Source organism: Carex rostrata, chromosome 24 (assembly GCF_964058835.1).
Source record: "Carex rostrata chromosome 24, lpCarRost1.2, whole genome shotgun sequence".
Lineage (NCBI taxonomy): Eukaryota > Viridiplantae > Streptophyta > Magnoliopsida > Poales > Cyperaceae > Carex > Carex rostrata.
This window is the reverse complement of record NC_135941.1, coordinates 4,995,375-5,019,069: the sequence shown is the minus strand read 5'-3', so window position 1 is coordinate 5,019,069 and position 23,695 is coordinate 4,995,375. Positions and strand designations below refer to the sequence as shown.

At 35.1% G+C, this 23,695-nt stretch overlaps 1 protein-coding gene, 1 long non-coding RNA gene and 1 other non-coding gene across 17 annotated transcripts; all 3 read left to right on the top strand.

The window, feature by feature from the left end:
* Nucleotides 1-407: 407 nt before the first annotated feature.
* Nucleotides 408-3,754, top strand: LOC144575338 (uncharacterized). Of its 13 annotated transcripts, XR_013518409.1 has the most exons (8): nucleotides 408-692; nucleotides 1,051-1,221; nucleotides 1,346-1,414; nucleotides 1,881-1,946; nucleotides 2,035-2,798; nucleotides 2,898-3,008; nucleotides 3,119-3,212; nucleotides 3,519-3,754. It is a non-coding gene; the product is annotated as an uncharacterized LOC144575338 (long non-coding RNA). The 13 variants fall into 13 exon arrangements; XR_013518410.1 differs by lacking the exon at nucleotides 1,881-1,946 and having other exon boundaries at nucleotides 408-684; nucleotides 1,062-1,221; XR_013518406.1 differs by lacking the exon at nucleotides 1,881-1,946 and having other exon boundaries at nucleotides 408-684; nucleotides 1,051-1,169.
* A 1,434-nt stretch (nucleotides 3,755-5,188) lies between these two features.
* Nucleotides 5,189-5,261, top strand: TRNAF-GAA (transfer RNA phenylalanine (anticodon GAA)). Its single transcript has one exon. It is a non-coding gene; the product is annotated as a tRNA-Phe (tRNA).
* A 186-nt stretch (nucleotides 5,262-5,447) lies between these two features.
* LOC144575698 (DNA-binding bromodomain-containing protein) lies at nucleotides 5,448-8,827 on the top strand. 3 transcript variants are annotated; one of them, XM_078325932.1, is made up of 8 exons: nucleotides 5,448-5,623; nucleotides 6,186-6,746; nucleotides 6,862-6,939; nucleotides 7,073-7,292; nucleotides 7,526-7,625; nucleotides 7,717-7,822; nucleotides 7,905-8,198; nucleotides 8,479-8,827. In XM_078325932.1, exons 2-8 carry the CDS (start codon nucleotides 6,207-6,209, stop codon nucleotides 8,668-8,670), a joined length of 1,530 nt encoding a protein of 509 aa, XP_078182058.1. In that variant the 5' UTR covers nucleotides 5,448-5,623; nucleotides 6,186-6,206; the 3' UTR covers nucleotides 8,671-8,827. The 3 variants fall into 3 exon arrangements, with proteins under 3 accessions (XP_078182058.1, XP_078182057.1, XP_078182059.1); XM_078325931.1 differs by having other exon boundaries at nucleotides 7,523-7,625; XM_078325933.1 differs by having other exon boundaries at nucleotides 5,456-5,592; nucleotides 7,523-7,625.
* Nucleotides 8,828-23,695: the final 14,868 nt, after the last annotated feature.

Here is a 23,695-nt window from a genome sequence, read left to right as displayed (position 1 = left end):
ATAATATATAAAGTATTCAAATGAAATTTATTTCATTCCCTTCTCATTTTTCTCTCACAGTGAGTGAAATTTGGATATGTAATATGGACAGAGCAGTCAAGGCATGATACAGTGTACAACCTATAAATTAAAAAGAGCGTTCAATGTGTTCAGTAATCTGCACGAAGCTAAAACTGCTCTGGTAACGATTGATCTCCAGAAATTTGATTTCACCATTGCATTCAGAGAAATTTGATTTCCCTCCCAGACAATTTTCATTTCCCTCCCCCTTTGACCCCTTAGCAATTCGGATCCCATAAAGTAACTCAAATTGTGATCTGTGCATTAACCTCGAATCGGATTTTTGATCGGACAGCCCAGATATAAACACACAATTCGAGTCACTTTAGAGAAATTGGACCCTCCAAGCCTCTCTCTCTCTCTCTCGTAAAAAAACCCTAAGCGCGCCTCTCTCTCTCTCAGCAGCGCTGCCCTCTTAAAACAAAAAAACCCAGTCGCTAGGAGAGACCCCTTTCTTCTCTAAACCCGATTAACAAGATCTCCAGACCATCCACAGACCTTTTGCTCTCAGGCTCAAGAACTCGGCTTCTAGATTTTTTCTCTGGCGTGATTTAGATCTTGAGTAAGGCTAGATCGAACATCCAGTCGTGTATGGTGTGAACCAACTGATTTTGTCCAAATCAGGTAGTAAGGTAGTAATTAATTTGGAAATCACTAGTTTTATATTTTTTTGGTTTAATTTGGGTAACCCTAAATTTTCACCTATCAGAATAATTTTGAAATTGAATTAGCAATAGCTTATTTGAGTAATTTAACTCTTGCCTTGATTGATTGTTAGAAGTTTGTGTTATGGGGCTTGCTTGTTTAACTGTCAATAACTTTAGAAATCTTCACCTAGTTGAATTTCAGTTGGCCATCTTGATTTAATTTAATGACAAGTGGTCCAGATGTCATTGCTGCCTTGAGGTTTTTAAGGATCTTAATTGAAAAGTTTTGTAATGCTTATGCAAGGAAGAGACTATAAATAGTGAATTTTGCAAGTTTTTAAAGTAATTTTTCAGGGGGAGAGGTGCACAGGTACTTGGTGGAGATGGCCATGGCGGGACGTGACGCCTTTCACGCCACCGCAAATGCTTTTCGTGTGTGCGACCTCGCGCTCTTTCTCGGAGGTCAGTTCTTGCTCTTTCTCGGATTGTCATACCACATCAGCCTCGCGCTAAGGTTTCCAAGTCATCAGACTTTTTCATTAGAGTGTTTCATTATAGCTTTTGCTCCTTTGAACCAGCCACTGTTTGCTGTTTTTTTTTTTAATTTCCTGACAAGCTGATTTATGAATTTTGTGCAGAACAGCTCATAACTCTGAATTGGGTCTTCTTGGTCTCTGAAATTCAAGAAAGTCATGATCTACATCTCTGTTAAGTTTCATTCTTTTCTAAATTTTCTAGCTGGGTCGAACTAGTGTTTTTGTGCAGATCAAATTATGTACCAGCTTAGGCTGGTACCAGTTTTCATGTTTTCTAGCTGGGTCGAACTAGTGTTCTTGTCATTTTTGTGTAGAACATACCGCAAATTCAATGAATTGTTCTTGGTGTCTAAAGTTTCAAGGAGTCATGAACTACACTCTCAATTAATTTCAATTCATTTAATGACCCAGAACTATGTCAAATGAATTGTTCTTGGTTAGTTTAGTGCTGCCATGCTGTTTTTGAGCTGGAACTTGTGTTTAAGTGCTGAACTTTGAAAATTCACAATAATTTGTAGAAAAATCAGAAAAATGCAAGGTTTGTTCCTATGCACTCACGAAGTTGTCCTTTATTTGGGTGTGAAGCAGTTTGGCTAAATTCACCTTAGAATTTTATGTATAATTGATTTACTGACAGACGATCAATCTTGACTGTTTCACCGTACCATCATTGATCTTTTTGGCCTTACTAAGGTTGCAGTTGGTGAGTTTATTTTCCTTATTTTATATTGAATCTTGGGTTTTCTGGTTCCGAGCTTGTTGCTGACAAATATTATCATATGCTTTTCTAGAGGGCCAGCCAGAAAGTATTATGCAAGATATGAAACACATGGTTCGTGCATATATTGAGAAGGTAATGTTTTCACTCCTCTCATGCTTGCCTAATAACTGCTGGTGTGTTTTCTAATAATTATTTATGTACCTGTTTTGTTGTAACAGTGCTAATTGCAGTTTTTTTAACCTTCATCAGTTTTCAACGAAGACAAATAAGAGAGAAAATTCAATATTGAAGTTAATTTGGATCTATTTTGAACTTGCATCAGTTTTGATATATTGGGGTTAATTTGGTTATAAGTGGGGCATAAATGTAGAATAACTATGGTTAATGGGTAATTATCGAGTTTAGATTGGTTAAGGTTGAGACTAGTAGCAGCTTTGTTTATAGCTCTGGTTATAGATTTAATTATTGAGTATAGATTTGGTTATAAGTGTGTCTATCTAGGCATTTTAGATGACGAGACACGTGTAAGTTCTCTTATACTTTTATGGCTTTATATGATAATCTAGTGTAGATACAATTGCTCCCTTCAATAAGTTCTATAAAGGTCATATAAAAACATCTAATAAGTTCTATAAAGGTGTAAATACAATTGCTCTCTTCAATAAGTTCTATAAATGTGATATAAAAACATCTAATAAGATTGATTTGCAAACTTTGCTTGTTATTTTTCTTCCCTTCAACATAGCTTTAATTGAAATAAGAATGCCCTCACTGTGTTCAAGCTTAAGGGTCAGTTGGATCCTCTTTGATTCTGTTACATCACCACTTTACAAGGTTAGCCTTGTACTTTCTATGTTTCTCACCATATTGTATCAATCCCACACTGGTTTTCATTATTAGACAGTAATAAACTGAATAAATGGTGAATTGCAGGTGCTGATGGCTAATTTCTTCATGGCCGATCAACTAACTAGTTAGGTGAAAGTTTTTCTTACAAAGATGTCAGTAAGCAAGCAGTGGTTCCCACTTGAAGATTTGTTGAAGGTATTTAACTTGTAACATTAATTGCTTATGAAATCAGTAAACATGTGCATCTAAATAACGTGCTTTCAGATTCAGTAACAAGCTTTAATGAGAAGTTGTTACTGGTTTAGACCATCTTATTCACAGGGAAACCAATATCCATAATGCATGGAATTTTCATAGCAATGAAGGATAATGTTGACTGCTATCATTTTCCAAACAAAAGTATGCATTATTTATTCATATATGTTATTTCATCTTATCCATTAATAATATGCATATTCTTATTTATATATATGTACTTGCTAAAGCTCATTTCAAAATTTGTGTCAAGTGCTTATATATATTACTCAGCCTAGCTTTTATTTTGCTTATAATTCATAAAATTCAAAATTTGTGTTAAATGCTTGTATATACTTGTTATTTTTTTTGTACATTATTGAAACAATGCTTGAAAAATTAAAATATCCAATAATCAGCAGTACTCCACTCTTCAAAACAAACTAAGTCACTTTCTCATTTTTACTGCAGTGAGGACATCATAGCAAGAGAAGAGAAATAGTGACTGCATCATTCCCGTAAAATATTTTTTCATGTTGTCAATTCTTAATATTATTGTTAGTCTCCTTTTACTGTTTGACAGATGGGTACATTTTGGATATATTTAGAAGTTAAGTCTTTATTGGTGATATTGTTTTATGACTTTTTAAATCTGGTATAATGTAAGATGATTATACTATTGTTCAATGCTTATTAGTTGCTTTTTATATATTTCTCATTATATTTTATGTAAATCTTGATGAATGGAAAACTGGGCTGGTACCAGATTGGTACAGGGAGAGGGTGGTAGAATTGGAGCATAATAATTTACAGCAATCACTTGTTAATATATTCATTGGTACGCAAATAGTGTGAACTGAAGTGCATGCAAAAAATGTAAATCATATCCTTGAAAATAATCAACCATGTAAAAAGATAATCATCTCTCATGCTAATAGTCATGTGGGACCCACGTTACCTTGTCTTGCTAATAGTCAGGTGGGACCCACTTGTGTTAGCCTTGCATATAGTCAAGTAGGACCCACGTTTTCCAACCTTGCAAATAGTCAGGTGGGACCCACCTTCGCTTCCCTGGCAAATACTCTAAACTGGGCCAATTCTGAAAGTATTTTCATGCGTAGTTGTTGCAAGGCAAATCTCTTGCAAAAGGTCAGAACAGCGTATTTCCAAGGGAGGCCTTGCAAATAGTGAGTATTTGTGACGAATGCAATTCCAAGGGTACATTTGCAAGCGTATCTCCTTGAAAATAGCCTTTTTGGGCTTGTTGCAAGCGTATCTCCTTGCAAAAGGCCATTTTCCTTGTCATGTAAAAAAATCAGATTCTAGTAGTGATTTGTGCATTACCTGACCTAGTAGAATGAGATATGAATCGTTGGTTTTAATATGGCATGGATCTCAAAAGGATTCTCTTTTATATATAAGCATCGGTTTAATTTTGGTCCGACTGTAAGCATTCTACATTGTCCGGTACCTAAGAGGATACTTAATCGGGGTCGGACGTGTTAGGATTTCTATTGCCCTCCTATTTTTAATTGCAAAAAGCCACGTGAAAATGCTTATATACGAGTTGAAATCAGATCGGGTCAAGTACTTGATAGGATCAGGTAAATTTGCACGCATCTTAAAGCGGTCCCTCCTATATTTCAAATGTGCTCGAAAAAACTTTGACTTGGTTGTGAGTATTAATCTATTGTGCGGTACCGTTTGCAGAGGATACTCACTCTACTAATCAAATGATTATAAAATTACGCTTATAATGAAAATATTATTAGGTTATGTTAGTTCAAAATAACTATAAAATTCTGTGCTACTCAAATTAATTCTAGGATAGTACTTCACAAGTAAATATTGATGTGTTACAATTTTACAGTGAATTATTTAAGTGAACATATATCAGAGTATGACACTCGTTATATATTTGATAAATTTTCAATGACAGCGTGCATGCTCATTTGTCTATTATTTCAAGAAAGTAAACAACCTTCTTTGCTCTAGTCTGTTCAAATCGTTTGCGATTTTTGTCTAGTGCCTACACAATTTTTATTGTTGTCTATACTCTGTGTCCTGTGGTGTAGCGGCTGCAATTTATACAGTTCATATAAAATTGATAATATGTAAAGTAAGAACAAAAATACCAATCAGCGGGGATAGCTCAGTTGGGAGAGCGTCAGACTGAAGATCTGAAGGTCGCGTGTTCGATCCACGCTCACCGCAATTTTTTTGTTCTTTTTTTTGTGCATTTTCGACTATTTCAGATGGCCCAAGTTACTTGTTGTTCCTTTTCATTATATTAATCCAGCCCATTTTACAGCCTATTATAAAAGGTTCACCATGAAAAGGCCCAATCCAGAAAATCGTTTCACTACCCGATATAATGCTCGTTCATATTGAACTCAAAATAGACTAAATTGGGCCGAAGGGAACGGTTAGAGAGAGAGAGACGACGCCGAGCACCGAGCGGGAATTCGAACCGCGACAAACCGGTTCAAGGTCTCCGGCGAAGTCGGACCGATTCAGTCCTTTACAGGCGAACTTGAAGCACCCGGTTCAACCTTCATTTTACAAACTCGAGCCAGGTAGGTCCTACTTTTCTATTTGCCTACCCCTGCGCGACAAATCACAACCCTAAATGCTCGCCTGGGTTTTTTTTTTTTTAATAGAGATTAACGAGAGGGAATTAGTATCCTTTTATTCGTTACTTGTTGATAGAAAAGTTTGCTGTCGTACTCTACGACCGAAGCTTAATTGCGCTTCATTGAACTTATCTCTCATATTGAACCAAATAATCTTTGATGCATTTGTTTCATGTTCCATGCTGTGCTGTTTACTCAAGACTTGTAAAATAGAAATTATCTAGGATTTTTTGGAAAACAACTGCAAACTTTCAAGTTTCTGAGTTATAAGTAGATACTATTCTGCCATGGAGTTTAGTCAATGGAAGGGTGTATTGTTAAAGTGTGACCTGCTTGCCCCTTCTAGAACCTTTTCTGTTGTCCCTTGAAGTAATACACTGCAATCATTTTACACCATGAAGCCAATATAAATTTGTTAGGCTCCTGGAAATAGTAATCTTGGGTTTAATTTGCCGAACTGATTACATACCCCTTGACTTTGATAAATATGACAATCTAATTGTAGAATTTTAACACTCTGGGAGAAATGAAGCGCAAGAGGGGACAAAGAAGCGTCCACAAGAAAGAGAAAAAGGAAATCGAACATGAGCAAATTATCAGCTCAGATTCAGAACCTGAAGCTGAACCTGAGCCTGAGCCTGAGCCTGAAACTGATGAAATGGAAATTGATCCCCAACCTGAACCTGAACCAGAGAACAAAATTATTGCTAAACCTGAACCATCAAGGCCTCCAGTGGGTCAGGTGGTGTATAGCCGGGTCCGCGTTAAGATCAAATCACCAGTCTCTATACCAATTGAACCTCGTCAGACTTCATCAGAGAAGAGTAACGGACAATGGAAACCCCAATTAGAGAGAGAGGATAGTGGCATTTCAGACCTGAAGACCCCTAAATTTGGTAATACTTTCTCAAGAAAATTTACTGGAATAAAGATCAAGACCAACAAAAGCCTGACGCCACCTAGTGCAAGTGCAAGTGCAAGTGGTGATACTGAACATAACATTGCAGATGACATGGCTGGTGTGTCAGACAGGCGTAACGATGCTGAGCTAAATACTGCACTTACAGTAAGTTCCGGGGGGCCAATAAAAATTCATGAGGCAATGATAAATTATTTTGTGGTAAATATCGTGGCTTCCTCGAGGTAATTATTTATATGAAATGTTGTATTTTATGAATCAGGTGATAAGGAAAATAATGAGAATGGAAGCGGCAGCACCATTCAATGAGCCAGTGGACCCCATTGCTTTAGGAATCCCTGTAAATCTTTATAATTGCTGTCGCTGCTTTTTTTATTTTTTTCATTTTGTGTAGGTATCAAGTATCAGTACGATCAACTCAATTTGGCTTACTACTGGCACAAAAAGTTAACAAAATGGCCATTCTTTGGCAGGATTATTTTGATGTGATAGATACACCTATGGATTTTAGCACGATATGCAAAGAGATAGAACGGGGCCATAAGTATATGAATTCGGAGGATGTTTACAGGGATGTTAAACTAATATGGCAAAATTGCTATCAGTATAATAACAAAGGAGATTTCATAATTGATCTTATGAGACGGGTGAAGAAGAATTTCTCCAAGTACTGGGGAGCTGCCGGCCTGTCGGGTACTCCCACTGATTATTTTTTAAGCCTTCCCTTAAACTTGTCCCTATATTGTATCTCTTTTAAATAATATCCGAGTTTGTATGGATTCCAGTCATGAATCATTATGTGCAATTTGTCAATTACTCTTTACTTTTGAAGGACCAGCTGGTACAGTGACCCCATTTTTATTTTTTTTTTACTAGAAGTATTTCCAATTTTATTTTTATTTTTATTTGTTGTTTTCCTGTAGTAGTTAGTAATGATAATCCTCAGACTGAAGAAGGAGGCCAGTCTGGTCAGGACAAAGCTCTTTCTAAAAGCAAGTTGAAGAAGAACAAAAAGAAGAGAAGCACGTAAGATTGAATGGATTATATCACCTTTTGACTTTTAATTTGTTTTCCTAAGTAAAACTTGAGATTAATTTTATTAAATCTTTTAATGTAGGATGGATCACAAGAGCGATTGCATGTGTGCAGTTTGTACCATAAGAAGGAGAAAGTTGGAAAAAGAAAACCCCTCCATGACTGGCACCCAAACTATCAATTTAGAGGTTAGATTTCTATCATGAATGATTTAGTGCATGGGAAAAAATGAAACAAAATTAATCAATAATATGATATTGTGCATTGCAGGAAAAATCTGCCAGTGAGGCTGGTGCCTCTAGCATGGATCATTCACCCGGTCCTGATCATATCGAACATAATAGCAGAAGAAACGAGAATTCTCCTTTAAATAAGGGAATTGACAACCAGCTTAGCAATGATAATATTAATAATAGTAATAACGCAAGTAGAAGCAATCAAGCACCACAGCTTCATTTGTCAGAGAATGACGGGTCTGATGAGTCTGGCCCCACCTCGGACGAAGAGTTGGAGTATAAAGAGAAGGATGGTAATGATGATAACAATGCTACTTCTCAATCCAAGGTAAATACAGGGAATACATTTAAATCTGCCCGTAAAACACCAAAATGTTGAGCATCACTGGAAAATATGCTAAGCTTCAGGCTATCAGCTATGACCTCCTTTTCTGATATCTCTAGAAATACCCAACTATCCTATTATAATTTATGGAGCTTGTTTATGTGCATATGGCATTTTTGACACTTTGGAGGGACACGTGGAATATCCCCAACAGAATCTGAGGAGCATTGGGCTTCTGTATTTATGTTATTTCTGTCTGACAAGGTGACTAATTTTTGCACAGGAAACATACAACAAGATTCAGCCTCCGAAAAAGAACGAGATTTTGATGGAGAACCATGCAGTGCTTGACCTGTGCAGAAGTCTATTTAATGATGGTCTTATGAGCAGAAGGGCTTGCCCATCAGCCCGACAACCGATACCAGTTCAAAATAGCCCAATATTTTCTGCCGTGGCATCGCTACTGAAACAATAAACAATCAATTGTTATATATATTATTGTTTTTTTAACCTTTTCTCTTGTATGTTGGATACTGTGTTTAGTAGAGCTTGGTTTATATTAGATTGCAAGTTTGTGATTCCAGGGCAATGAATATTTCATTATACATATAGTTTGCTCATATTTTGTGAAATGATAAGAAGATATATGTGATATGCGTCTATACTCTCATGAAACGATTGCCATGAATCTGGATATGTGCGCGCAATAAGCCATACAGTATCCCAATTCAATGTAAACTGGCCGTACTTGCTAGTTACCGAAGTTACATTTTGGAGTAGAACTAGGTGTTTTTAACCTTGTTAATAGGATTTAAAGAAGAAGTTAAAATAAAATCGGATTAAAATCAAGAAATTTCGGAACATGGGTTAGACGTCATAGACTAAGGCGTTAACTCTGGAGGTCAGTTCATGACTTTCCATGGCTCTGTTTTTTCGATGTTGGATTGGGGCGGTTGGAGAAACAAGGGTGAATTTAAGAAAAAGGAAATGGGGATAATTGACCTTTTTTTTATTTATGTATAAATTTTTATATAATTAAGAATAAAATATTATAATACTGTAAAATTAATTTTTATTTGTTTGCATAAAAAATTTATATAATTGACTATTATAGTTTCTGCTTCTGGTGTCACACCCCAAATCCACCGGGTCTGATAGCCTGCCGCGTGTATAAATCAATCGTCACATATACACGCAAGGCAGTGGATCTTTTATATGCATTACCAATATCCTCATTCGCTGCGTCCGTGTAATGAACCTGAAAATAATCGGGGAGAGGGGGTGAGAATAAATTCTCAGTGCGAAATTTGCCACAGTTTAGATTATTGGACTTGCAATCAAACTCTATATTCAACAATGAAACCCAAACAACAATAACAGTTCAAACAGATATATTTAATCATAAACAACAGAATGCCAATGCTCGACAACAGTTAATCAACCTGAAACACAGTTCACGGAATTTCCAAGATGAGTTTCAAAACACAACATATATTTTGGCTTAACTCGATTCATAACTCAGTTCATTAGGGCTTGTAGCAACTACAGATGTTCTTTCGAGCTGGACCGTTATCAAACCCACATCTGTAGGGTTACAGGCACCTACAGATGGCCAACCAAGCTGGACCCTTTATCTGACACCCATCTGTAGCTGTTTGGCTTAACCATTTCCTAAGGTCCGGTTACAAGTCACCAATACAGGTCAACTTGACAAATGCAATCACATGGAATCAAAGTTACCTATACAGGTCAACTTTGTTAAATCTCAAGCAAATATATCAAAGCCACACATACAGCTCAGTCTCGCAAAATCATAACAGGTCAACGTATAAGTCAGCAGCGTCACCCTATCCAGCCACCTAAACAGGTCGGTCTGGCAAATTCTAACAGGTCAAACGCATAAGTCAGCAGCGTCACCCTATCCAGCCACCTAAACAGGTCGGTCTGGCAAATTCTAACAGGTCAAACGCATAAGTCAGCAGCGTCACCCTATCCAGCCACCTAAACAGGTCGGCCTGGCAAATTCATAAACACAGGTCAACAGATAGGTCACCGTTACCTTATCCAGCCACCTAAACAGGTCGGCCTGGCAGATTCATTCGCAACAAGAACAATTAATAGAACTAAACAAATAATAACCATACGAACATGCCAATCAACCTTAACTAAACAATTCAATCATTCTCATTTATGCAAGAATCAATATGCAGCATGAATTCCAAAATATGCAACAATCAATCATTCAACATGACAAACGAATAAACAGTTTAATTCCTGAAAATAAAGTATCAAACAAGTCCAAGAATCCCGCACCTTATTATGACGAGCGTACCGCTTAATTTAAAGATCAGGCGTCTCGAATTTCCTCGCAAAATCTGGCTCGACTGAGCCTACACCTATATTATACAATTACTTGGTTTAGTTCGGTTACATTCTCAAAACTTAAATTCCAAAAGCCGTCTTTCAATTCGTCAATTCTTTTATACCTTTCGGCTCATTTATAATCATTTTAATTCAAGTCCAATTCCAATTTTACATATACACATCATGTCATATCCATTTCAATATTACAAGGCTTATGAAATTACAAGTCCAATTTATTAAGGCCCAAAACAATCAATCATTTCAATTCGATTCAAGTATATCCCAAGGCTTGTATTTTGCACAAAACAACCCTCCATTTAATTTATTTACATTTTAGAGCCATATAGGACTTCATAATATCAAGCCATGCATATAATATGTCACATCTATAATCACTCTCAATCTGGATTTAATTTAATAACAATACATCATTTATAAATAAGAACATGGTTTATCAATTATTATATTATTTGTTTCCTTTATATTTATTTTAATCTAATAGTCTAAAATCACGTCCAATAAATCCACTCCAATTCATATTCACTCTGACAATCCATATATGTACAGTCCAAATCATTTTAAATTAAAACCGTCCAAATCTAAATTTTGAGATTCATAATTCATTTTTGAACTATGTTATATTTCAATTTCAACAATTCAGTCCATGTAACTTCAAATAATTAGTAAACTAATAACACAATTAAACTGATACCAACACTTAGAATATTTAAGGTGTTCAATACCAATTCAATATAATTTCACATATGGCCGGCCACCATTTCAAACAAATCATTTCTTACATTTTAGTCCCTTTAATTCATACAAATCACCATGGTTCTATATTTTACAATTCCGACCATTAATAAAATAATTTTGCAATATAACCCCTTATACTTAATTTATTCGAGCAATTCGATCGAGTCGGGAAAATCAACAACCCGTACTCGAAACTTAATGATGTCACATTATTAGACCTATTATATTGACTTGTTTCCATACAGAAAATGATATTTTGAACCAACAAATAGCACCTTTTACATTGAATATCCCTAGAATGTGGTACTGCTATGTTTTGGTTCCTACTTTGCAGGAATCGGGTGAAATCAGGCAAAAGGCAGACTTCAGGAAGCTCTGATGCGAGTCGCATTCACCTGGTGCGAGTCGCATCCAAGCCCAAAGCGACCTGCGATGCGACCCTCACTGCTCTCTCTTGAAGACCATCTGATGCGAGTCGCATCCAGTTGATGCGAGTCGCATCAACTGTTGCCGCCCAATTCAAATTCGACCTGATAAGCTCCAAGTCAGATCTAATGCCTATATAAAGAGGTCCTAAGCCAGAAATTGGAGAGCTTTTTCCCCCTCTACATTCCAGAACACAAAAAGAGCGAAGATCAAGAGAGAAGAAGGAGATTGGAGCTTGATTGAAGAAGAAGAGAAGGGAAGATTTCAAGATCCTCTCCAATCCACTTTGGATCTTCGAGCTCCATCATGATTTGCCTATTCTCTCTCTCTTTTATGCTTTCTTTTGCTATGCTTGAGTAGATCTCTAGTTCTTAGGGTTAAGATGTAATCTCTAAACCTTTTCTTTGAGTTGAATGATGTTTTGATCTAATGTTGAACTTGTGTGATTGTTGTTTGAGTATTCATCGTTTGCTTGATTGTGATTTCTTGATTGATTCTTGATTGTCTACTGTTAGATGTCTATAGCATCTCTTCTAGTAATTAGGCCTTGATGTATCTTGCAATTGTAATTGAGCACTTGAAGTAGATCTAAGATCAATAGTAACCGAGAGGTGAAATTTCTATTATCGAGAGGTTATAGATACTTCTAGTTAACCAGACAATCAATTTAGGATAGATACCAGTAGGCGAGAGCCACATGTTGAAGCCTCGCACAAGAAATCAACTTAGATACGAACTCATGTCAGCTCTGCTCGAGGGCCATGCGACCCGCATCAGAGATGATGCGAGTCGCATCACACAGGTCGCATCAGAGATGATGCGAGTTGTATGATAGGTCCAGAGAAGGAAAAGTTTGAGATGAAGTCTGAAACCCTAAGAACACCTTCTATAATTGATTCAAAACCAAATCTTTTAATCGCTTTCATTTACCTTTAATTGAATTGTCTTTTGAAATTAGGAAACATAAACAAATCAAACCCAATTCTTCAAACTTCTAGTACCTAACTTGGATTTGTGAAAGTCTAGAATTGAGTTTAACCGTCCCTGAGGATCGATACCTTATTTTACTACACGGATAGGATTGTACACTTGCAATCCTAGACGTGAGTGGATTCAAGGTTTAAAAACAAGTACAATTAGTTGTATTTAGAACTTTGTAAGCACACTCTGAGAAGCGAACACTTAACAAATTCACATCCTACGACATTAATCAATTCATCAATACACACAATTCACGAATTTTAGAAATTAACCGCAAGAGAGGATGTCAAGAAAAGTGATCGGTTACGAGGGTTTCGCCTCGTCTTGCAGTCGTCTAAAATCAGCGAGCACCACATGCAATGGGCACTTCCAAGTACCGGGACAGCACCAATCGAACCGAGGCAGCACCAATTAACACCAGCACGGCTCAGCACCATAACCCTAATTTCTAGGGTTTCTCGAAAGCTCGCAAAAATCAGCGGCAATTGCGAAGAATCCAAGAGATTAGTGCCCCGGGTCAGAGAGAGAGAGAAGAGAAGGGTTTTCGTGGTGGTGGCGGGGATCAGCGAGAGAGAGGAGGGTTGCCGGCTAGGGTTCCCATGGCAGGTGAAGAGGGAGGTGGAGAAGAGACAGGGGCGGTGCTGGTGCGGTCTCACGGACCGAGGAAGAGAGGGGAGAGTGGGGCGGCTCACCGGCGACGGGAGGGGGCGGAGGGGCAGAGCCCCCTGGTTTTGGCGCTGCAGAGAAGAAGGGGGCGGGGGCTGTGGGGGGGTCTGTTTCTGTCACGGGTAGAGGGAGAGGAGAGAAAGAGAGAAGGGAGGGGGTGGGATTTAAATGGACTGCTTCGAGATTCGTGCTGGATCAAGATGAGGGGTTCTTATAATTCCAGCATTTAAATTACAATATTTTAAGATCCGTGTTAGATTAAATCCAAAGGTCCAAACAAATCCAGAATTTCAACAAGGTTATTTAATTGGTTTAAGAAATCTGTTTCTACTCTAATTCGAATCGAAAGTTCATAATATTTTTGTAACTATATTTGTACATAGAATTCGTATTTTTATTCTCTTATTTAGAATTAAATTATTTATTTATTTACACGGATCTAATTAAATAAATTTCTTCCTTTCTAAAATTTCAAAGGAAATTCTTTTAACGGGTTTTCTGAGTTGCTATTTTACCGAGTAATTATAATTTTATTCATATTGCTATATTTTATTTTATTTCTAAATCTCTAAATTTTATTATACATAATTTCATACATTATTTATATTACGAAATTTAGTTTCGTTTTAGTTGGTCAGAAAATTTCTGAACGATCGTTAAGTTAATTAAACATTTTATCTAAGAAAAATTGATCGATTTATCAATTTTAATCAAGTTTTAAAATTTCGGAATGTAACATCTGGAAAGAAAAAAGAAGATTGGAGCCGTTAAAGATGTAGACTTGGTATACATGCACCATACAAGACGATGTAGAAAGGTTTTTCACGAACCAAGTTCAAATCATTAGAAAAGAAAGAATATGAGGGCCATTTTTCTTCTCCTCTCCATTTCGGCAGCTATTGGACTTGTCCATTTTCAGTGTTATTGTTTTCCATTCTTCTCCATTGAAGTTTTATTGGAATTAGAGGTTTGCTAAACCCCTAACGGGTTGAGCCCGTTTTGCCCGGCCCGTACCCGTTACCCGTGGTACCCGTACCCGTTGCCCGGGTACAAACGGGTAGACGGGTAGACGGGTACGGGTAATAAACGGACCGGACACCCCTATTTTGAAATAAACCCATTGTACCCGTACCCGTCTACCCGCCAACCCGTACCCGCCTACCCGTACCCCTATACCCGCCTACCCGTACCCGTACCCCTTTACCCGTACCCGTATCCCTTTACCCGGTTGCCCGTACCCGTTACCCGTTACCCGTACCCGTTACCCGTACCCGATCCGTACCGCAAAATTCAAATTTTTTTGAATTTTCCGCCGGTTCAAGACGGGGCCCGGGCCAGGTCAAATCAAACCCGGCCGGACCCACCCGGGTCACCTCAACCGGTGGTTTTTTTTTTTTTTTTTTTTTTTTTTTTTAATTTCAAATTTTATTCCCTCTCCAATTTTTTTCTTTAAATACACCCCTCTAATCCTCTTCCTCTCCACACTCAAATTTTCAATCTCTCAAACTCAATCTCAAATTCTCATTTTTCATTATTCTAAATTTTTAAATTTATTGTTTGAAAAACATATGGTTGTAATTTAATTCATTTTACAAATACGCAAACGGAATTAGAGGTTCGCTAAACCCGTGACGAAATTACGAAGGTATCGAAATTACAAAGTTGTGCACCTCCCGCAAGATTTCTCCGCGAAATTTAAAGGTTAGATTTATTTTATGTTAGATTAATTTATTTTTGTAGAGTAATTTAAAATTTCATATTAGATTAATTAATTTTTGTAGAGTAATTTATTGTTGTAGATAAATGTATAATTTAAATTGAATGTTAGATTTAGTTTATGTTAGATTTGTTACATTTATTTAATTTATGTTAGATTTGTTAGATTTATTGAATGTTACATTTATTTAATTTATGTTAGATTTATTAGATGTGATTATGTGAACTTGTGAAATAATTAGATTTATTTTGAATATGTTAGATTTTATTTTTGAAATTCGGATTTATTTTTAATAGGTTAAAAAAATATGTTAGATTCATTTTTGTGAATATGTGAAATATTTTGAATATGTTAGATTTATTTTATGTTAGATTAATTGATTTTTGTAGAGTAATTTAAAATTTCATATTAGATTTATTGTTGTAGATAAATGTATAATTTAAATTGAATGTTAGATTTAGTTTATGTTAGATTTGTTACATTTATTTAATTTATGTTAGATTTATTAGATGTGATTATGTGAACTTGTGAAATAATTAGATTTATTTTGAATATGTTAGATTTTATTTTTGAAATTCGGATTTATTTTTTATAGGTTAAAAAAATATGTTAGATTCATTTTTGTGAATATGTGAAATATTTTGAATATGTTAGATTTATTTTTGAAAATGATAGATTTACTTTGAATAAGTTATATTTTTTGAATATGTTAAGTAATTGTATTTATTTTTGAATATGTTAGATTTTTTTTAAAATAGATTAGATTTTATTTTTGTTTTTTCAAATTCTTTTTTTTTTTCTGTTTTTTCCGGATTTTTTTAATTTTATTTTTTTCTGTTTTTTTTTAAAAGAAGTTGTATTTGAAATTCATTATATAACTAGGTTAGATTTATTTGTTGAATATGGTAAGTAATTGTATTTATTTTTGAATATGTTATATTTATTTTTAAATAGATTATATTTTTTTTCTGTTTTTTCCAGATTTTTTTAATTTTATTTTTTTCTGTTTTTTTTTAAAATAAGTTGTATTTGAAATTCATTTTATAACTAGGTTAGATTTATTTGTTGAATATGGTAAGTAATTGTATTTATTTTTGAATATGTTATATTTATTTTTAAATAGATTATATTTTTTTCTGTTTTTTTTCTGTTTTTTCCGGATTTTTTTAATTTTATTTTTTTCTGTTTTTTTTTAAAAGAAGTTGTATTTGAAATTCATTATATAACTAGGTTAGATTTATTTGTTGAATATGGTAAGTAATTGTATTTATTTTTGAATATGTTATATTTATTTTTAAATAGATTATATTTTTTTCTGTTTTTTTTTCTGTTTTTTCCGGATTTTTTTAATTTTATTTTTTTCGGTTTTTTTTTAAAAGAAATTGTATTTGAAATTCATTATATAACTAGGTTAGATTTATTTGTTGAATATGGTAAGTAATTGTATTTATTTTTGAATATGTTATATTTATTTTTAAATAGATTATATTTTTTTTCTGTTTTTTTTTTAAATAAGTTGTATTTGAAATTCATTATATAACTAGGTTAGATTTATTTGTTGAATATGGTAAGTAATAAACCTTATTTTTGTGAATAGGTTTACATTTTTTAAAAATGTCATCTCATCGTGATTCGGTGCAAGAAGATATCGCGAGAATGTCGGCCGATATTTTTGGCCCCGAAATACCAACTACAAATTATCCACATCCACAACCTTATTTTGATAGTTCCTCTCAAATGCCGCCACCTAATTATCCACAACCTCCCCAAAATTATCAAAGAAGAGACCAAATGCTACAAACAAATTATCAACTCAACCCCCAAACGGGTGCACCGTATTATACTTCAAATGATCCAAACATATTCATTCCACAAGAATCACATCAACTACCACCACCGTATGCATATGGAGGCACTTCTTCTGTTGCATCGTCGAGTCAACTCAACCCCCCTATTTCAGGTACTCCTTCGACAAGTGTCACTGAAATTCAAGAAGAAACTCTCGCTCCTCCTCCGCCAATTGTCCCCCGCCCCCCACAACAACCAGCAGCAAAGAAGGCTAGAAGACCTCCCGAATACAACCAATATTGGTTTGAATGGTATGATGTGACCAAAGATGACGACGGTTACATGAAAACTCTTTATTGTAAGGTAGACCATTGCAAGAAACCTTATTTTGTTTATAAACAAGCTAGTGGTATGAGTAGCTTTAAAAGACATGTTGATGTGCATATTAGAAAGGGTGAAAACTATAACCCGAATACTACCGCGCAAATTCAAACTGAAATCACCCCGGATGGTACTTTAACCAACCCAAAATTTGATGAAAAAAGAATGCTTAGTGAATTGGCACGGTACATAACCCACAAAGAACAACCAATCAGTATGGGTGGTTGCACAGCCTTTGCCCGGTTGGTCATTCGGGGGTGTGCTCAACCAATGTACAAGAGGATGCATCATAGAAAGTTGGTTGGTGAAATAAAAAAACAGTTTACAACCATAAAAGATGACCTCAAAGGTACATTTGCATATCAATCCAATAAGGTCTCAATTACCTCCGATATATGGACTGCTGGTAAACATGGCCTTGGGTACTCTTGTATTACTGGGCATTGGATCGATGATCAGTGGATATTACAAAAGAGGATATTAAGTTTTCGAGTGTTAGATTCTCCGCACACCGCAAATGTAATTTTTAAATCTATTATTGAGGTTTTACAAGAGTATAACCTTAAGAGGGATATAGCTAACAAGGTTTTTTCTATATCTTTCGATAATGCTAGCAACAACATTGCTTCCATTGAAATTTTTAAACGGTCACTAAACCCGATTATGAATGGTGAAATGTTTCACCAAAAGTGTGCTTGTCATATACTTAACCTCGTCGTGAAGGCGGGACTTAAAACAGAAGCCATAAAATTATTGATAATTAAATTTAAGGATGCCCTCAACCACATTGTTTCAAACCATGAAAGAAGACAAGAGTTTGCGAAGTTGTGCGTAACCTATCGAGTAAGCAAGTTGAAAGTACCTTGGGATATAGATACCCGTTGGAACTCAACTTATAGGATGTTGAACCGATGCCTTCCTTACAAAGCTGTCATAGGGGAGTTTTTGAGGGGATCCACCCCTGAGGGAATGCAATTGGAACCCACCGGCAGGGAATGGGACCAACTAGAAAGGCTTTCAGCATTTCTAGGAACCTTTTTTGAAGCAACCGTTAAACTATCCTGCTCGTATTCACCGACGGCATTTGAGTTGTTGGGGCAAATCTATCAAATTTCCAAGATTTATCGTAATTTGGAACAAGCAGAAACTCACGATAAATCTCTCACACCGATTGTAGAGGCCATGAAACTAAAATTTCTAAAATATTGGGAAGATGTACCCCTCTTGGCCATTATTGCAAGTTGCCTCAACCCGGCATACAAGAAATATTACACGATAAAAATGGTTGAAGCGTACAAAGATAATCTACATTTAGTCGCAACCGGGGTCGAGGCATACGTGGATGCGAAGTTCGCTGAGATGTTTAACATATACAACTCAAGAATTAGTGGCAACCAGAACCCCTCTTCGTCCCGGGCTGGTCCTAGGTATGAATAAATATACATTATGCTTTTAATCTTTATTATTTATAATATCTACATTATTTGTCCACTAATTTTTTTTTATTTTTTAATAGTTCCACTTTCAGGAGCACTAGCAGTAGTGGATTGTTAGCAGATTTTCAATCAGATGGCGAACCGCACGCATCCACAAACGAGTTAGTGAGCTATTTGAATATGCGCAACGAAAATGAAAACGTTGACATCATGACGTGGTGGAAGAGGAATCAAAGGTCTTATCCAACACTGGCGATGATGGCCCGCGACGTCTTTGCCGTACCCGTGTCAACCGTCCCTTCAGAAAGTTGTTTTAGTTCGGCGAACAGGATCCTCTCCGACAAACGCAGTAAATTGGGTCCACATGTTTTTGAAAGACTTGTGTGCTTGAAAGATTGGATTAATGCTGACGAGCGCAACCAACATCAAGCTCAAGAATCATCTTCTGCAGCTGATACTGAAGAAAGCGTTACCGAGCCTCAGCCTCAACCTAATTCAGATTCAGACGGTGCGGAAGAAAACGAACAATGGTATATGAATCCAAACTACTAGATAGGTAGTGTCGGTATAATTTTCTAACCTCTTTTAATATTTATGGTTATTTTAAAAATTATAATTTCTAAACATTTCAATTAGTTTTTAAATTATTCATTTTAAAGAACAATTACTAACAAAAAAAAAAGTTAGAACTCCGCCTATGTTATTTTACATAGCCGGTCCCAAGCCCGGAATAAAGGAGGAGGGTAACTTTTATTTTTTAATCTATTGTTTTCAAATTATTCATAATTATTTTTAATGTAATAAATTAATTTAAGATATTATTATTTATATTTTATTGTTTTAATTATAATGAGAATTTGAAAATAAAATAAAATGACTTGCTTAAAGAAATAAATAAATAGATTTGTACTTAGCCGTATAAATATACAAATTTTCGTACGAATAATTTTTATATATAAGGTACAAATTTTATTCATTTATAAATTATAAAGACGCGAGTTGATAATTTCATGTATATATATACTCTATTTGATATCGAACTATTCATATTATAAAAATTGAATTATAAACACGTAATAATATTTATACGACACTGTAAAAAAAAAAAAAAATATTAAACAAAACAGAAAAAAAAAACAGAAACAAAGACAGGAAAAAAAAAACGGAAAAACAAAACAGAAAAAAAAAAAAAAAAAAAAAAAAACTGACAAAAAAAACAGACAAAAACCGGAAAGAAAAACAGAAAAAAAAAACGGAAAAAAAAACGGAAAGAAAACAGAAAAAAAAAAGGAAAAAACAGAAAAAAAAAAAAAAAAACCGGGCGGACCGGACCCGTACCCGCGGTACCCGTACCCGTCAACCCGCAACGGGTACAGGTAATAAACGGACCGGATATATGTTTTGGGAGTTTTACCCGTCTACCCGTTACGGGTTTTACCCGTACCCGTTGTACCCCTTTACCCGTCCTACCTGTTACCCGTAACGGGTAACCCGGAACGGGTCACGGGTAACCCGTTAGCAATTGACTAATTGGAATCATACAATGTTGATGAATTATATTTCGCTGTTCTTACAATTCTAATTAGAATCATTTGGTCTGGTGAAATGGAGAAAAATGGAAAAAATGAACAGCCAAAATGGAACGAAGCAGGGGGCTTACATATGAGTCCCCCTATTCTGATTTCCTATTTGAAGTTTTGAACTCGATTCAAAATAAAAATAAAAATAAAAAAAACTTTCTACAAAGCATTTTATGGTGCATGTAAACCAAGCCTACATGGGCGAAGAGACCTTTGTTCTCCAACAGCCACAATCCAAAAAATAAAACAATGGAGCCAAAGGTCTGGACTCCATAAACTATGGAATCCAACCACCTTTCTTTTTTTTTTTTTTTGAGTGGCCGGGACTCCAAAAACTATGACGTCTTGCCGATGTTTCAAGATTTCTAATTTTCTTTTCTTTTTTTTTGTAAGAGAAGAGATCTACTTGCATTCTTTTTTTGTGATACCGATTAACGAATTACATTCTACATTTTCAAAGGCCAAACAGTTGATCTAAACATTGTCAATAAGAAATAAATAAATATTTTTGTAATTAGATCAAACACATTCATGCAATTAATATTGAGAATGTTAACATTGTCAATGAATTTCAAATCTGAAACGATACAAAGAAATTACCGTATACTTTAACATAACTTATTAATTTCTTTATTGGAATCATTGAGCAACTCTTCTGCTCTTTCAATTAATGTTGTTGACAACATGCAACAAAACTTGCCTAAAATCTTACAAATAATTTATAAACTAAAATGGAAACAACATGAAAAATTATTTAATAACTAGTAGCATCGTTGTTGCGGCTTCGCCGCAACTATTCTTTTATGTAAGTTGACATATACGGGAGACATTTTTTTCTTCTTCTATATGGTGACGCCACATATATCTAAATATTAAAAAATGTTTACATATGAATTTTATTGCATATAACATTATCTAGCATTATATTGATAGCCCAGTTAAAAAAATATATATCAAACAACTTGATGCTTTAAAAAAGTGCATGTCCAGACAATTCACTCATCCTGAATATTTGATGTTGCCACTCTCTTTGCGATCGATTCAATTTCTCTCCATCTCGGGACCATTAGAAGGAATATACAATCTATATTATTTTTCTTTAATCATGGTGTTAGATAGAGAGGAAAAGAGAAGCCCATGGATCAAACAGAAGATCACCAATCTCTTGAATAATCACAACTCCTGCAACAATGTCCCTACTTCACAACCAATACTACAAAATAGATTTTAAATAATTGTCAAATTCAATCCCATAGCATAGATCGAGCCTATTGCATGAAATATCGAGTGGATACCAGTGCATTTCTCTTTACTGGTAAACCCTTAGCATATATGTTGAAAATAATAAAGAATTGGACGATTGATCTTAGTCGTTCATCATCAATCAAGCAGTCTAGGATCAATCAAGGATAAAATATTTGTTCTTTTTATTATCTTTAGAAATAGATATAAAGTAGATGAATAGTACCGTTGGTACAATAACGGCTAGTTGAGCCTTGTAAGCTATAAATACTACATAAATCATTGTAACAAAAAAGATACATCAATATAGAAATGCATTTTTACCATAAACCATTCTCTCTGTCTCTTCTCTATTTTCCTCTAAAATTCAACATGGTATCTGATACCGGGATTAAAATCCTGACTCAAAACTGAAAATCAAAATCACAGACAAGGACTGTGATTTGAAAAAAACTGAACATCTGTTCAGCAAATCTGCAACAGCACCAGCACCAGCAGCTGAAAACCGAAAAAATCACCAATACAGAATTCTGCAAAACCTACTTTGGTAACCTGTTTCAAAGAAAAAAAAATCAGACCACCAAAGAGCGGTACAGCTAACAAAGAACTGTACCAGTCACCCAAACCGACAAATCCCCTCGTACCAGTAAATTGGTACAACAAAGAAAAAAAGGGAAAGAGAAATGGTTTGGTGTAGCAGCCAAAACAAAACCTGCTCTAACCAGAGCTGAAGAAGGCTTTCAGCCATAAAATCAAAGAAATCAAGAAAAGAAAGGCTGACCTCAAGATTTCAAATCTTAGCCTCGCCTCTAGATGGGAGAAGCCCAGTGACAGAGAGCAAGAGCCAGAGAAGAAAGGTGAAGTGCAAATGAGGGGGAGAAAATTCAAACCCGCAACACAACACCAATCTGGTACAAGAGGCAAGAAAAGGGGTCAACCCTCAGTCAAGGTAAAACGAAAAAAAGGCAGATAAGTAATATTTTCCTTGTCTGTTCAAACCAACAAAATCAATCAAATACTATAAAAAAAAAAAAAAGGAAACCAGCCAAGTGTTAGTTTGTAATAATCTAGAAGTCAATAATACGATAATTTATCATAAAGCTTTGTTCATGAATTGAATGTTTATTTATATAGCATTTTGTTGCCTTGAGTATTATTGAATTTATGGATCATTTCGAGTTCATGACTGAAATTGTGAAACTCCATAATATAGATGATATATACTCTTAAAAGGTCACTGACCAAGGTAATTAGCAGGAACACTAATTACCGCGATAAGGTTAGTATGTGGATTAAAAGATGGTTAAGTTTTACAAACCACCTGACACGAGATGTCATTTTAATCACATAGATACATGTTTTAGAAACATGGTATTTGACAGACCCCGAATGAAACATTAAATAGAATTGTGTTCGTGTCATTTATGTTTTCATTCAGTGTCACGTTCTACAGTATGAGGTATTTATCGTTCCCACTGAGAAATATGTATGTGTGATTGTTATCCACCGCTGTCCGTAAAAAGCAGTCATAACGGTAGCTTTTCCATATGTATAGCTTAGCTGAGGAAGTGATAGTTTACCAAGAATACTATTTGTCCCTCGTATCTCTATACGAGCTATAGCATCACTGGGCCCCTTGATAGAGTAAGATTATCTGCTAGCGGTATAATTACAAGAGTAATTATATTTGATAATCTGCTCAAGATCAAGAAAAGATTAAGTTAGCAAGGATGACACACATCTACCTTGAAACTAATCTGATAGCTATGAGACAGAAGAACAGACACAAGTAAATTGTTTACTGGATCGTGATATTGTACAGTACAGCATCATCTGTGTAATTGGATGGTCATGATGTGTTGCCAGATGCCACCCATGACTAACAGAAGTTAAAACAGTTTTAACTCTGTTTACCAACATAACACAGATCCTATTGGGTCACACCATATAGGAGCTACTCGGAGAATCTTACTGATTAATTATAAATTGATTATAATTAATATTAAGATGGTTATAATTAATTATACGTGTTATAATTAAATTATAAATGTTATGTAAAAATAACAAGCAAAAACATTGGTTAATTTATAAACGTGTATGACACGTTGTATAAAAGTTAACCGGTTAATTTATAAATGTGCATGACACATTGTATAAATTATC